A 16416-nucleotide genomic window follows, 5' to 3' on the forward strand; every position below is an offset into this window, starting at 1 on the left:
ACCATGTGCTGTAAAATTCTCCAGGTACACAAGTACCACAGGACTGCTTTATGGATGTTGCAGTCTTTTGGATGAGGAATGAAATGAGGTCTTTAAAGTCTCTCTGAAGTGGGACTGTCAAGCTTGCTTTTTGACTCGTTATCAGCTCGTGACTTTTCCATTTTAATTTACTTTGAATAAATTTGTCATCGCCATCATCCATTTTCCTGAACTTGAAGAAACACTTGAAGCTGGTTCAAGCAAGCATGATGATGAGTTCACACTGGGTATTATCAACTGAAGTGCTGACAGACTCTTTGGTGGTCAGTCATCACATTAGAAAATGTAAATTTTAGTAGATGTCAAAGTATCATTATGCAGAGAGGCGTTCAGATTGCTGTTCTACACTCCAGGCCATTCAGAAACTATCCTGGAACCTAATGGGATTATTTTGCCAATAAGTAAGCAGGGACACACAGCTCTGTCATTAAGCACAGCTTGTCAGTGTCTGCTGGGTTGGCTGTGTGGCTCTTTATATGACTCCATAGTTAGGATCAGCGAATGGCTTGGGTCAGAGGGGACCTTAAGGATTATTTAATTCCAGCTCTTAAGCCCCCACTACTGGTGCTTCTGCTGTTGTCCTGTAATGGATGGCTTTCCATTCCCTACAGATTTCAAGACAAAACACTGAAAAAACCATACTGAAGAAATATTTTGACAGGTCTGTTGTATTGTAACAAAATGCTGTAGCAGGTCTAAGGAATGCTTTTTGTCAAGCGCCCTTTCTTTGCTACCTTACAGTGCTTTGAATGTAGGTGAAGCTTTTGACTATTGATATTCTATGAAAGGCATGTGTATTGAATTTGTATTCTGCTCTTACTTGTGCAAATAACTTCAGCACTCTTCTCCTGTGCATTTTAAATTTGGCTTTTTCTGATGAATTCTCTTTTCCCCAGTGGAGTCTGGCCTGTGGGATGTGCCAGACAGTTCATGGGATTCATTTGCATCGTGTTGTCATCATTGCTAGAACACAAAGCTGGTGAAAGGAAAGAGAAGAAGTTTTCTAGTGGTTCGGTGCTGCATTTGTCCCACCCTTTCCTGTGGGGTGGTTACTGCACTTAGGATGATTTCTGGTCCATTGTACAGCAACAGAAACCAAGCTGCAGTCCCCAGCGTGTTAGTGTTGCTAGGCTGCTGTTTCAGTTTCTGAGTTATGTAGTTATTTGTTGATAGTTTGATTACGTGACTTCGCCGAGCCGAAAATACAAACGTTGTTACGGGTGAAAGCCAAATCAACATCCCCATTTGCACTTAAAAAACAATTTCTTCCATCATTTTGATTTTGGAGTTCAAAATGTTATTTAAATGTTAATCACTTGAAACTGTGCTTGGGCATATAATTCAATTATGGGACCATCTTAATTATGCAGATGGCGCTTACGAGCATCTGATCCAATTACCGTGCCAATTCAGTATGCGTTCATTCAGAGGGCTTAGCTGAGACATGTTATTATTTCAGTGTGTGGACAAATTCCCTCTTTCAGGAAATGGGATCATAGAATTGTGATACTGTGCTGCTCTGCTTGCCGCCTTCAATGGTGCGTAACCACAATGGCTTTCACCTTCCTCCTCTATTCTGTGGTGGTCCTGGTCTTGCAAGAGAGTTTCTTTGTATTTATTAAATATCCAGAGGGATGAAAATTGAGAGTTAATGATCTCTCATTCCTCTAGGTAGCATGCAGTTTTACTGCTACTTGACTTTGTAACTTTTTTTTTTAATGGTGCACCACGTCTGGAAGCTGTCTGTAAACCTCATCTGATCAAGCAGATTAAAAAAACAAACAAACAAACAAACAGGAAAATTAGTAAAATTTACCTTCACAGTAAATTGGTGCAACACAGATACCATGCAATTATTGCAAAAATAAGACTCAACATTTAATCTTTCCTCTTATTTTGGTGCAAATCCAATGAAAACTAACGCATGATCTGTTTTACAACATAGTTCAGTGTTTAGACAGGTCAGCATTGCTGCTTGCTACAATACATGTTTTTCTCATTCACCTTTGTGGTTGTTGTTTTTTCTTTAATCTTATCATTTTAACTGTGGGATCAGCTTCATATATCTAATTAATAATTAGAGGTCTCTGAGGGCTGTGACATTTAAGAAGGAATCTATAAAAAGTTAGAATAATACCCATAGAGGATATTTTAAAATAATTGAGTGTTTCGAAGGAAGATATAAACCTGAATGCTTATGGCCAAAAGTCATCCTCTAACTCACAGTAAGGAGAAGGAAAGAAAAAAATGAGTGATTTATTCTGCTTTCTCATAGTTTTTCACTTTTGTTTCCCTTTCTTGCTGATTCTGGTCAGAAATTGGACATTAATCCATGTTATGATCCACCCAGTGTGGCCACATCTGGATTACCATTAAGCACACCATCTGCCTCTTTAGACTTAGGTACTGCACATATATTGTGTAGTTGAGAGATGGAATAGGTGTTGTCACCTTGGAAAAGCTTTGTAGTACCTGAATTCCCACTTCTAAACAGTCTGCAGAAGCACTTTCCTGTTACAAATTACTTTCTCTGATGCTTAAAGCAGAGTGTGTGCCTCTGTCTGTGTGACTGTGCAAAGGATCAGTTTTGCTCATTTTGGTATTTGGCTTATACAGGAATGTCACTGATTATATCGCCATGAATCTAGGCACTGAAAATTTATGCTAGGAAAACTTGTCACACCGTAAATTCTAATTCCCAGTGTTGGGTTTATTCATGTTTTGTTGAAAGACAGGATGAACTTGAATCCTAGGTTGGACTGCAGTTGCAGCTCAGCTTTGCTCTGAGGGGTTAGTAAGTGGGATCAGTGATGACCAGACTTGCTCTGCATGAGGGTGAACAGCACCAACACAGAATAATGCTGCTGTGTGCACTTCTTAAGCATTACAAACAGCCATGTTGGTTGTTCGCACATATAGAAACAACATTAGCTCAGTTTTAAATTCTCTTATTACTGAGATTATTGTTATTGTTGCTTTATGCTTTGTTAAAAGTACTGCTTGCAATGTAAGCTATTACTGTAATAATAGAAGAAGATAGCATAAAATAAAACAAAGTACATCGTAGCTTTCAGTTTTCTTCTTGTACAACTAAATACCATGCCGGTTGTGGAGCAACCAGTCTAAGTTAATGTTCAGTACCTAAAAACAATGTGGGACCAGTACCTGAAGACAGGGAGTAGATAGTGGAGGATTTGTAGCATTAAGTGTGTCTGGGGCTGTTGTTCAAAGCTCAGTAGCTGGTTCTGCCTTGCAATGACTCATTAACATGTTCTTTCTATAAAAGATAATGTTCAAGCATAAAAGAGAAATGCATAATGCATGAGAACTGAGATGGAATGAAGATTGCTTTGGTTTAGACATATGAATGGCTATAAGAATCAAGTGGTAAGGGATGACGTTGGTCTTTATTGTTGGAGCAGCACCTCAGAAGTCTAACACATCGCACTTCAGCCCTAATGCGGAAATTACACTTATTTCTGATGGAGTCAATGGAAGTTTGGATTAGGTGTCACATAATTAACAGTCACAGAAATACAGGCAGTAGAGGGGTCACACTAATGCTGGTTATAAAGGCTTAAAATAATTTTAGCAATTCCTTCATGCAGAATACATCTATATCTCTTGTTGCCTTTTTTGGGACCTTCTCTTATCTTACATCAAAATTCTTTCTGAAAGACTTATTGAGGAGAAAATTCAGGTGAATTATTATTGACTTTTCTGTTGGCTAGAGGTGAGTTCTGCTCTGACATCTCATTCCAAAGCACTACACTGCTTTTCTCCTTGAGAAAAGGAATCTAGGAAAATGTGTCCGTCTTCTGCATATTACTGTAGACTGTCAGTAAAGTAATATGGCTCTGCCACAACTTTGGTGGGAACACTGAGCTGTACTGAGTGTTCGAGAAGTTTCAGCAATGGAAAGGTATACTGCTGTGGAGAGGAAACACTTCCTGAAGTTATATTTTGGAGCAGAAGAAAGCATACTTTGCTTGCCCAGTGGGTTGCCCTGTTGTGTAGAGTGCTGTGTACAGTTTCTTGAGAACTGAAGTTCCTTGTGCTTAGAGGTGTGTTTAAGACAACAAATTTACTTGCTGAGGAATGGAAAACATATTTTCCTTTCTATCTATAAATATACTTGTCTTCTGATTTGGTATTATGGTCACAATATTAAGCCCTTCAGACTCATCTACAAAGTAGCAAGAACTGCTGTGATGAAGACAGCTGGATTTATGCTATCCACTGTTTGCAGTGCACCATTTTTTCTCAGACTGACAGTGGTTGAAATATGTGGATTTGGGCTTCTGTAAGAACAGGTCCTTTCATGTCTATTTTCCATTTAAGTGTGAAATATCACATAGATAGGTGACAGTGGTGATTGTCTCAGAAGGAGATCTAGCTTGTTGCTGGGGTTGTATATACTGTATGGTTGCCAGGACTCTGGCTGGATAACATAAGAGAACTTGTACAAGCATTGTCCAAGATTTTCTGACTGACCTGATTAATTCTACAACAGGTTGCTGTGTAAATGTGCAATCTCATAAATAAATAAAAGGATCTCAAAACATCTTTGTGCTGCTTTTCCAAAGTTGCACAGAAATCTGACATAACTGGAAGGCAGTGTTTTCAGAGAACTGTGAGACAGTGGAATTTGGAAGGAACTTCAGGCCAATCAAACTTAGAGCCTTTGCTCTAAGCCAGGTCAGCTCACTAAGTCAGAGCAGGCTGCTCATATTGAAAACTTCCACTGATGGACTGCACTTCTCTGGTTAATCTGTCCCACTTCTTGACTGTCCTTATGCATGAAATGAGTTGCCTTTCTGTTAGCTTTAGTCCAGACCCTATGTTTCTCTCCTTTTGTCTCTGAGAAGAATCACATTTTCTGTTCTTCCATGATCAGATTAACCCTGCACTGCTTATCACAAGATGTCAACCTTCAGAACTTTCAGTTCGACTTAAGACAGCTGCTGGCTATAAGAAAATTGAAAAAAGGGTTCTTCTCAGTGAGGGCTTTGTGTGTGTGTGTGCACGGAGTAGCAAGGGGGGAAGTGTTTGCCATTTCTGCGTATATTAAGCTGAAGGCTTCTTTAAATATTTGTTTGGAATTTTGAGTACTAATGTTGCCAGTGTTTTTTTCAGCTCTGTAGTGTTACAGGCAAATGAAGATGTTTAAATGCGCAGTGGTTTTGGTGACCGTGTTAATATTTTTTAGATTTAACCCCAAAGTTCAGTCTATCTTTATTTGATTATTCTAAGATTAGTGAATTATAAATCTTTCCTCTCTTTTCAGGCTTCTCAATGCCAATAAGATCAACTGCCTGAGGGTAAACACGTTCCAAGGTCTGCATAATCTCAAACTGCTATCTCTTTATGACAACAAACTGCAGACCATCAGCAAGGGGCTTTTTGCACCTCTCCGATCGATTCAAACTCTGTGAGTATGCAAGCGTATTGGAAATGACAGCTCTCCCCTTTTCCCCAAAGATGTCACCTGTCTTTACAAAGACTCTGCATCTGACACTAAGATAATCTGGAAGAGACACCAAGGTAGTAGCTCCTTTTCTGACAGAAGCAAAAGGAACAGGAAAAAGAGAACTGTTGCATGAATTCAGCACAGATGCCCATCAACACAGCCTGCCCTGAGTGATCTAAATGTCATAAGTGTCTAAAGATACTGAATTCATTCATTCATTCATGCTGTTTGTTGGAAGATAATACACAAATTTCACTCTGCACAATATATGAACAGCAGATTCCATTAAAATCCTTGCCTACGAGTTCTTAGTGAGCTACTGAGTTGGTGTCTCTCTTCACTGGGACTGAGTTCTACTGTTCTACTCATGAATTCTGAAACCGTATTTCAGCTGACATCCCATTTCAAGGGAAATAATGATTGTATTATTTAGTACATTAAGAAAATCCCCTAAACATTTTCTGAGACTCTTTGAGTTGGGGTCATTAGGAGAAGAACATTTGGAAGCAAAATTGGAAGCAAATAAATGGAAATGACTGGATAACTTTATGGAGGGTTTTGTACTTCATCAGAACTGAATTGCCAGCCTGATGTAAATGAAAAACAAGAAACAACCCCCTCAAATACAGTATTGTGTATGTCTGTTTAGATGTGTTAATTCCTGTATAGGTATAAATCTCTTTGTGTGTATATAGACATAGACAGAAAAGTAGGAGGGCTGCTCCGAAAGTAATGCCTCCTATTTTATTACATTGGCCAGCAACATCAGAAGTGGATGTTGGCGTCAGGTGGTGGTAGGGCTGAACCTTCCTACCAGTATATCTTACATTCTGTTGCCACGTGACAGATGTCAGAGAAAATGGTGTCTGACCTGGAGGTGTGTCTAAAGCAAAGGTGTGGAATTGAATTACTCCACGTGCAAAAAAATGGCATCCACTTATGTTCATTGATTCTTGCTGCATGTTTATGGAGACCAAACAGTGGACGTAGCACAGGGAGGAGTGAGTAGTGCATTTCAGCAGTGGCGACAGTAACAGTCGGTCACCTCCACTGATGCAGATTTTGACAAGTTCAGCATGCATGCTCTTGTTCATCACTGGTCAAAATGTAGTGCTAATGGTGGTGACTCTGTTGAAAAATAGTGCTTTGTAGCTGAAAATTTGCTCTGTCAAATAGCGTTATTATGCTCTTTATAGCTGTTACTGTTTCCATGGAAATAAATAGGAGGCATTAATTTTGGTGTGACCTCTGTGTTTGTACAGGTGATAAAAATAGACTAGCAACAACAGAGCAAAGTTCTTGTGAGGACATAACTTTATCCCTCTGTCCAAACCCACATTTAAACATTTCTCTTTTACAGTTTTTTGCAGTGATCAGAGAGCCTTGTCCTGCTCCTCTGTAAATTAGAGGGATGGGTGCAAGTTCATTTAACTGACATCAGAATCAAGCTCTGAGTAAAACCCAACAGATGCCCAGTTTACTGTTCAAGTTTGTTAAGCGAAAAAAAAGTAATAGTAACAACAGATAAATGTTTTTTTCTCCAAGGAAATTCAGAGGACTTCTATTAATGAAATATAACTGTCCAGTTAAAGCGTGATATGCTGCGTGTTCCTGTGGGAAATGTGCAAATTTTGGTGAAGGACAGAGCCAAGTCTTACTTTTTGTAAACAATCCATTCTCAAAACCAGGCAGAAATACATGTAAGGAGAATACTATTAGGCACAGTGGTTATATGCAAGTATCAATTTCACTCTTGAGAAAAGCCCTCTGGATTACATCTGGCTTTGTCCACTGCTCCAGGGCACTTATTTACTCACCTTTTGATCCTTAGAAAACTGAGCTTGCCAATGAAATTTATTTTAAAGCAGACTACACGCTGATCTCTCAGCCCAGATGCGTATAGATGGGTGCATTTCCCTCGCAGTTCATCACACCAGGCTTTCAGGTGAAAGCACCAGACGTTGTACACAGTCGGTCTGTGTCCTTTAAAGCAGACTTTACTATATTAATTTTTGTTTCCTCCATGAACAAACTTACAACAGACTTAATAAGCTACAAAACGTGATAGCTCGCAGAGTTCTCCCATTCGTGTGAAGCTCTGTGGTTTCCTCCAGGCCCAGGTTTTTGGGAGCTTATTCAATTACTCTTCAGGTTTGCATTTGCGAAAAACAGTGATGGAGTACAGTGTCACAGGTCACTTCTGATTAAACATCCCATCCTTCTCTCAGACATTTAGCTCAGAATCCATTTGTGTGCGACTGCCATTTGAAGTGGCTGGCTGATTACCTGCAGGATAATCCGATAGAAACCAGCGGCGCTCGATGCAGCAATCCGCGTCGCCTTGCCAACAAACGAATCAGCCAGATCAAGAGCAAGAAGTTCCGCTGCTCAGGTAATTCATTTATCCAGGCTGTAGTGCACTTTCAATTCAGAAATAAGCAGGTCCAGAGAGCCCGCTAATCGAATCTGCAGGGCAGCATTTGCTATAATGGATATTATGGAGCATCTTTTAAAATTAAATTTGGAAAATTCAGTTAGTTCTTCAGAAAGCCAATTACCTTATGGATTTATAAGAGAAAAAGAAAAAAAGAAAAAAAAAAGGTAGTCTATCGCTGCCTTAAAACAGAAGGAAAAAGAGAAAACTTGTGATATTTATTTAATTTTAGAAGAATTTCTAAGTTATAAAATGTCTGAGGAAAACAAAGTTTTATAGGAATGTCATATTTTAAAGGGGTAAAAATGTCAATTGACATATTTTAGAGGAGTAGAACCGGTGTAGAATTTCACTTTGTATTCAGGTGGAACTCTTAATGACCCTAATCACAGCTCAGCTTAAGCTCTCTCTGAAAGGCTGAGAACAGCATGGGTGAGGTTTTATTCAACTGGCAGCAGGCTCCTGTGGCCTGGCATGTGGGTGAACCGGATTTAGGGGATGGTGTTGATTCATAAACTGTCATAAATTTTTGATATCCACAGGTATCTTGCATTAATTCACATAAAGCTCATCAAAGTTCGTAAGATTTCTGTCTCTATTAAGTTTTATATCGTGGCTTTTATCAGTTTGTGCAAAGATTTTTTTTTCTTGTGAGCCAGATGAAAAACTGTTTCCACTTGAAAATAACCTCCAAAGTAACATAAACACCTTTTACTCAACCCTGTCTGGTTTTTATTTATGGTCCAGCTATCAGTGAAAGGACATTTATTGCCTTATACAGCACAACCGAGCAGACTGCTTTTTCATGTATTTTTTTTCCACTGGTTGGTTTATATATATATTATGTTATTGCATTTCTTGTAAAGACAAGCAGGTTTCATTGAGGGAATCTATTAGTGTGTACTGAGAAGAAAAATGACTGTTATTGATGGAGTAACTTGCGGTGTTTTCTACAAAAATTACTGTGATTTTTGTCTTTTCCCTATGAAAAAAAACAAAACAAAACCAACAACCATGATTAATCGTGTTCCTGGTGCTAAAAGATTGATGACTCTAGATGGGGATGCAGCATGAAACCAAATGGCAGCAGCCCAAAACAAGCTATTGTGCTTTGGGTATCTCTGCAAGCAATATGCTGAGCTAAGCCTTCTTTTTATGGGGAAAATAAAATAAAGATAACTTCATCTGCAGTCAGATTGTCTTGGGCATGCTTGTTAAAGTCTTCAATCATTTGTGACTCAAGCCACAAAATTTATAACTAGAATTGAAATTATGACATACTTTCATTGAGGTTTTTGGGTTGTGTCTATCATAGTAACAAGTTATTTAGTCAGTAATATTTATCTTTAAACAAACTTGAAATAAAAATGCATAAATATAATTTAGAAAAGAAAGTAATCTGCAGAAACAGATCGGTATAAATCTGTACCCAATTTGCCATGGTTACCTTCTTCTGCCTTTATTAATAGAGAAATTTAGGTTATGTATGTGCATGCATGCCTCTAACAGTGGTGCAGTCTATTGGATAAGGCAAACACCATCTGATATCATTTATGAAAGGTCATAGCTGAGAAGAGCAACAGTACAGAACACTATACCTGGTGATGTTGAGAATAGTATTTTGTGAGATTTCTTATCTTGGGAGTCCTTTCCTTAAGGCATTAGGCTGTTTTTTCTCTTGCTCTCCAGTTCTATAAGTATATCAAAACCACATGGAAGAGGCATAAACCTGACTTATGAAAGAGGAGGGCAGGGATTGTACAGCTTCAGAACAAAGATTTCAACTGGATGAAAGCTAATTCTATTGAAAAGCTCAATAGAGGAGCTATCCTTGCTTGTAGAGTTTCCAGATGGCGTTGAGATACACTGAACCTGACTCACTGTCTGCTTGCATGGGGTGGGAAACATATCAGGGTTTAGAGGAATCTTAGTTTGTAAATCAATCCAGAGAACAGACATCCTTGGCACCTCTTCTGCTCATATTGTCCCTTTGAATCACGGCTGTTTCAGATGTTGCATGCAGCAGGAATTTTCCATGTTTTATTTTGAGGAATATATTTGACCCAGGATTTAACACAGCACGTCTCTGTGCAGAAAAGTCCGTGAGGTATGAATCTTCATCATTCAGACAGGCTGTTGAGCAGTGCTTTCTGTTACCCAGGAATGATCCCCCACAATCCCACTGAGATGGCAATGCTTAGTAACTTGTCAGTGACCTCGATGGCTGTAGGATTCCCCATTGGTTTTACATCTTTTGCTCAGTGTTTAGGAGAAGAGTTTTTAGATTAAATCTTTTTGTAAATGTTCATCTCTTTGCTTAGAGGTTTCTTGTTTCAGGGTCTGATATTTTCATGCAATTTAATATGATTAATTAATGTTAATAGCAGAAGTTGGTCTTGTAGGGAAAAACTCAGTGAATATGTGAGTTAGTTAAGGAAGCAATGTGAGGGGTGTTAACCTGGACTAGTCTTTGGCCTAGGAGAGGTGATAAGGATGCACAGAAATTCTGTGAGAGTAAGGGTAGTGTGCCAGAGTGACCATCATGTCCATGAGTTACATCAGTGTGAAAAGATAACGACATACCAAGAAAATAAGGTCAAGAGTACGCCTTCAGCAGTGTGGATGGGCTAAACAGAATGGTATTTAATTAATTATGTGTAATTGTGAGGACAAAACTATGCAGCTCAACAAAAAAGAAAGAAAAATCTAGCAAACTTAGTTCTGCATATTGTTTCTTTCATGTTTTATTCCAACTTCCCACCATCCTTTAGATAGTCTTTAGCAAGAAGAACATGCTTTCCTCTTTAATTTATTATCAAGGCAGTTCTCCCAGATGCTGTTTCCTTTCTGAACATGACTCATGCTTTTACTGATAATGATGAAGCAACATCTGCAAAGGTTATGAATAGCCAAAGGAAGCAGATTCTGTGCAACAGGTAGGTAATGTACATAATTCCTTTTAAAATGAGAATTGGAAGCAATATAGCATGAAATGAAGGAACAGCAGGAAAAGGGACATGTTTTTGCCCAGGGCTGTGAGACTGGCAAAGCTGTTGGATATACTATCTGAAGTGTTTAAGCCTCAAATTGCAATAGATACTATTTCTTCTGTTTTTCTGCCTTCAATTGAATGTGATGCACCAAAATAGTAATAAACCTCCCTCTTGTTTAACTGTCTCCCCACAGTTATAGTATTTGAGACTAAAAAAAGGGGTTGTTTTTTGTTTGTTTGTTTTTTGCAAGAGGAGCTTTTTTTGTTTGTTTTTTGCAAGAGGAGCTGGAGAAATGAATGGTAATAAATTCTGTCTTCTGTTTTGAAGATGGAGATACTGTCATTTTTCAGTAGCAGCAGTAAAATTCTTACGATCATTTTTGTTTTGACTGTATCTGCCCACTGTGCCTTAAAGATCCAATGGGATTTTCTTGCCTTGGGTCACTGAAAGCTTCCATTTTTAGTAAGAACAAGAGAGAAGAACAACATTTTCTGACCAGTAGAATTGGGCTAAGTTTGCTGCACAACAGTTTTGTTTCCTAAAGTAGCGCTGGGCTTTAGGTGGAAGGGAAATGAATCTATGAGCAGATTGTGTTGTCTCTTTGGTAGCTTATTGTCACTTCAAGAGCTGGCAGGATTCTTGATTGCTGTGTGACACTGTATGAAATAGATTTTGCAGAGGGCTGCTCAACTATTCAGCTATGTATCTTTTGTTCCCTGCAACATATTTGTATTTTTCAGTGTGTTGGGTATTTAAAAAGTGATGAAAGTTCCACCTGCTGTACAAACAGACTATTTTTTATGAAGATCAAAGCATACACATGCCTACGAGCATCACATCACCAAAGTTTTTTATCTTCTAATTCTTAGCAATAGATATCTTAGAAACAAGGTTCCTATTAGAAGTACTAAGAATTAAACTGTCTTCTTGCTCCCTCTTGCATTAGGGCATAGCTCATATTTATCTGACTTTAAATGCTTCAGTTCTAGATAGTGTTGTACAAGTCAAAAGCACCTGGAGTAATAGGAGGAGGCCAACAAACCATCTGCCAGCACAGTTCTCTCCTTTTTGGATGCTGCCTCTTTTTAACCCAACCCCAATCAAAGTCAGCCTCTGCTGTCCATATGAATCTAGAGCTTTCATGTTTAGGGCTGGTGTTGTATCTCTTGCGGTATCCATTGTTACTGGATAGCAGTACAACAGAGTACGTATTGCTGTTTGTTCACTCCGAATTTTCAAAGGTATTTGGTAAACTCTCTTGCTAGGAATTGCAGCTTTCCCCCTAGTTCCTTAGTGTCTTTTCCAGTCTCTGTATTTATACATATTGATACCTCTGGGTTTACCTGTCTACACTGGATCAGAATTCCTATACTTGCAATCACCAGAAATGTCATTCTCTTTTTTTCTGCATTGTTTCAGCCTTAGAAGTGTAGCACTGCAGTGAACAGACTTTTCCCAGCCAGGAGAAAACAGGCTGCACATCAGGGCTTTCTGCCCAGGGTCACGTTTCCTGCCCCTTGTTCCCTCTAGGTTCTCCAGTTCTCTGCTGTTAACAATATGTCAACATTTAAGCTCTTGGAGCTCTCAAAACAAAATGGTGCAATGTATTGTTGCTCCTCAACTAGTCTTAAGTCAAGAAAGGCAAGTGAATTTCATCTAGCTCTTACATAAATAATTTATCTGATTGAAACACTCCATTGTTCCCATAATTTGCAAATCATTCTAATGACAGCTTTGCAAATTCCTTCCGTTTTTAGTAAGCAAATAGTCATTTACTGACTATGTAGGCGTATCGCTGTCCTTAGCATTTTCTGTTTGATGAAAAGCACTGATACGCACCTGCTCATCTGCTTTGCTGCAGTGCTGCAGTGACACATGCTCAGGGAATCACAATTTGGCCTGTCCCCAGCGTGCTGCTCTCCAGCAGCTCCTGCCTGAGTGCCCCTGGGCACTGAGCTGTGACGGCTCGGGGGTTTGTCCATGCTGGAGCTGAAGTGGTGGGCGCTGGCAATCCTGCACAGGATGCACAGGACAACTGAGGCCAAGCTCCAACACTTTTCCTCATTAGAGCTTTGGCTTGAGCATGAGTGGGTGGAATATGAATCACTTCTGATCTGGACAACTGGAAAATTAACAGCACTCAGATTTTACTTTTTTACTTTTTTTTTTTAATTCAGTTAAAGTAAGTTGTGTGTGATTTGGTTTTCTGGTTGCTTTTTTTTTTGGCGGGGGGAAGAGAGTCTTGCACTTAATTTGTTTTCTAAAAAGGCACAAAGACTCTGCAAAATCATCTTCAGAGTCTGAATATGGCAAAACTGAGGATATGTTGTGCATAAGGATAATTGTGTCTAATTGGAATGCTGTTTAACAGCGACAAATCACCTGCAGATTAAATCTTGTATTTAATTCATAATTATGAGCATGAAGTCTTCACTGTTCTCTGTGACTGAGTATATTTGAGCTTTGTTTTGCATGACATTTTTATGAAGCAGAAGTCATTGGGAATCAAACGTAACTGCTATGACTGGAAGTACAGAGCTAGGAGAAGGAAATGGCAAGGCACAGATGCATCCACGTCTCTTGGGCATGCAATAATGCAGCTGTTCTAAGTTCCCCATGTGTGGAATACAGAGCAATAGAGATTCCCATTTGAGATCTGAATTGTCTTCTGCTGATGCCTTTCCTAGCTGTGACAGAAGCTGAGTTGTTACAGCTTGTGCCCTTCTCCCCCTTACAAATGGTGCCTTCCGGTGGGTTTGGTTAGTGGGAAATGGGGCCAAAATCACATTGCCATTGGCATGTGTTGAGATTAAGTTGAGAGACACTCATCAGAGATGCTAAATTTAGCACTTTTTTGTGCCTTAACAGTCACTTAAATATGATAAAGAAAATAACTGGGGAGACACTGGCATGAAGAGAGCCAATCTGCTGCAACCATTGCTAGAATGCTTGAGCTTGCAAATAGACAATAAATTTGCCTCTGCCTGTTTGGAGACTACAGCAGTGTTCTGAAGTAGTATAACATTATGGGACAGTTAGAAATTGGGAATTTCTTTTTGAAATATTATTTATCGTGCCTAACACAAAATAGCGTGCTTCCGTGATTTCTACTCCATTTGCCAAAAAAAAGAAAGAATGAAAAAGAAGAAAAACTCTGTTCCTGCATATTTTTTTGCAGTAGTCTGCAACGTCCTGAGAGGCCAAAATATACTTGTGGAGAATTTCACCTTTCATGTCTTTTGGGGATGTAAATTAGGATTTTGGCAGACCACTCCTGGTGTGCTGTACCTCTAGCTCACTGCCATTGCTGATGAGCCTGCTGATGAATTTACTTGAAGAATGCCAGAATTGCTGCATTATTAAACAGGTGTAGGAATAAGGATATGAAACTCTGAGCCTTTCTTGGCTAGAGACTTTCAGAATTACTAGCAGAAATGCCAGTCTTATGACTAATTGCTAAATATATGGGGTATGGCTTCCAGTGTTATGGATGCTTTGAACAAATCATAGAAGCAAGTTAATAATAATGTCCATTGTGCCGTTCTGCATGGGTAACAAAAGAAAATTAATAATCCAACTTTTGCATCATTTCGGGCTGTGTCTACTTTGGCAGCTTGTGGGAAATGAAGGTTTATCTTTAGGTTCCCCCCAAAAGCTGCCAGTTTGACTTTCAGTGCCGTTAAGGAAACAAACCCACACATAAGGTGGCTGAGTTAACACTGTACATAGTTTCTGGAGTTTGATTGTGTGTTGTTGTTCTCTGCAGTAATGCTGGTTCACAGCAAAACGTACAAAATGAAGCAGAGCCCCTTGCTCTATTATCTGTCATCTCTGCCCAAGTACTCACATTGTTCTCTCTGTAGGCAGTGAATAATCTGCTCGATGCTGACTTTGTGCTTTGGGCAGCACAAAGCCCTTACTAAGGAAAGTGGTGTTTTATGTTTTTAAGGCACAAGTGTTGACCTTCATTGAAGTCCATCAGAATGTTCTGAGCAGTTGCGGAGGACAGCCACTTCCTCTCATTCATGAAGCCTGCAAGAACATTTGAGATGTGACTTTCAGAAGCACTCATCACTGGCATAGCTCTGCAGACATTAAGTCAGTGGGACTTTTATTTCAGAGGGAGCAGTCAAGCCAAAACGGAATGCCCTACTTTCTGTATTAAAGCTTCAGGAATGAGTTACAACAAAGCTGTTTGAAATAATCAGGGTTGTAGAAAACACAACTTTTATGCCAAGAAGCAGAATAACGAAATACTCCTGTTTGCCTTAATATTTCTTCAGTGGCTTACGTGTGCTACCTTGTCTGCCATGCTACAAAGTACAGACAAAAAAAAAGCAAGGCAAAGCAGTGGTGATTACAGGTCATCAGTGTAAGTGCCACCTGCATGAAAGGCTGCTGGGAGCTGAGAGTGGCTCACAGGGAGCTTGGGGAGGGTTGACTGCCAGAGGTTCACCATCAGCTCAGAATCTACTCTTATTGATACAAGTTGTGGTATTTCTAAGGTTGGATTTAAATAAATGGGGAGAATTTGCACTGGGAGAAGGAGCGTGTAAGTAGCTAATAAAGAGCAGCACAGCTCAGATCTTCATATGCGGTGGGAGATGCACATCGTTCCTGGAGAAATCTATTAGCAGTGCTTTGGTAGCAGTTTCTGTCATACTAGTTCTGTCTCTGAATTTGCCCGGGCTCTGTTCTTGTACACTAACCCCAATTGTGCTCCAGGGTGTTCTGCAGTTGTAGCATAAAGGATGACCTCTTGTATCCAGCACCTTTTTGCATGGGTGAAGTGGAGAGCAGCTCTCAGTGAACCTTCAGCTTGTGCTTCTCCATGCTGCTTCTTCTCAACGCTCTTCTCTCTTTGGCGCTGCCTAACTCTGACTCTGGCTGTCCATGGGGTTTTCCTTTGTGCTTGATCTAACCATGTGGTAGAACAATACAAATTGAACATGGTTCTGTCAAGCACCATGGAAGGCTGCATACTCCCTGCCGCATGGCATGCTGGGATACTTCTGCTGTTTTCAGAACCATCAAAAGGTGAGAGATTCCCCTTTTCTCACAGGAAAAGTCAAAAAGGTGATGTGTGTTGCTTAACCAGACTCCAGGCACCTGGGGGACTGCTGGGGGAACCCTGGTGACGTTGGGTCTGACTTTCCAGAGGGCTTGCATGCTGAATAACTGTTTCCAAGTAATTAATCTGTTTAGTTGCTCTTAGAAGGAAAAGGTAGGCATCCTGTTGGTGAATGAGATTCAAGGGTGGCTCCAGTCATACTTACAGAGATGAAAACTCTTTTTTGTCTACTTACCTTATGAATAATGCAAACTGCATCTCTCTATCTGAGCTGTCCTGTGAGTCCTTCTGCTTGAGGGACCTTTTGGATGCCGTGTTGTGTAATGAGATGTCTGATGCTTAACGTAATCTTGGACCTGATTTGAGCAATCTTACTGTGCTGGCATTTCATTATGAAGAAGTATGCTGC

At 39.7% G+C, this 16416-nt stretch overlaps 1 protein-coding gene across 1 annotated transcript in view; it reads left to right on the top strand.

Moving 5' to 3' along the window:
- The window catches only part of SLIT3 (slit guidance ligand 3), a 484962-nt gene that overhangs the window by 357889 nt on the left and 110657 nt on the right, over window positions 1-16416 (top strand). Inside the window, exons 15-16 of the mRNA XM_031555673.1 lie at window positions 5327-5470; window positions 7738-7901. Of these exons, the coding sequence (XP_031411533.1) occupies window positions 5327-5470; window positions 7738-7901 (308 nt within the window). The remainder of the gene's footprint in view (window positions 1-5326; window positions 5471-7737; window positions 7902-16416) is intronic.

This window comes from Meleagris gallopavo, chromosome 15 (assembly GCF_000146605.3).
Source record: "Meleagris gallopavo isolate NT-WF06-2002-E0010 breed Aviagen turkey brand Nicholas breeding stock chromosome 15, Turkey_5.1, whole genome shotgun sequence".
Lineage (NCBI taxonomy): Eukaryota > Metazoa > Chordata > Aves > Galliformes > Phasianidae > Meleagris > Meleagris gallopavo.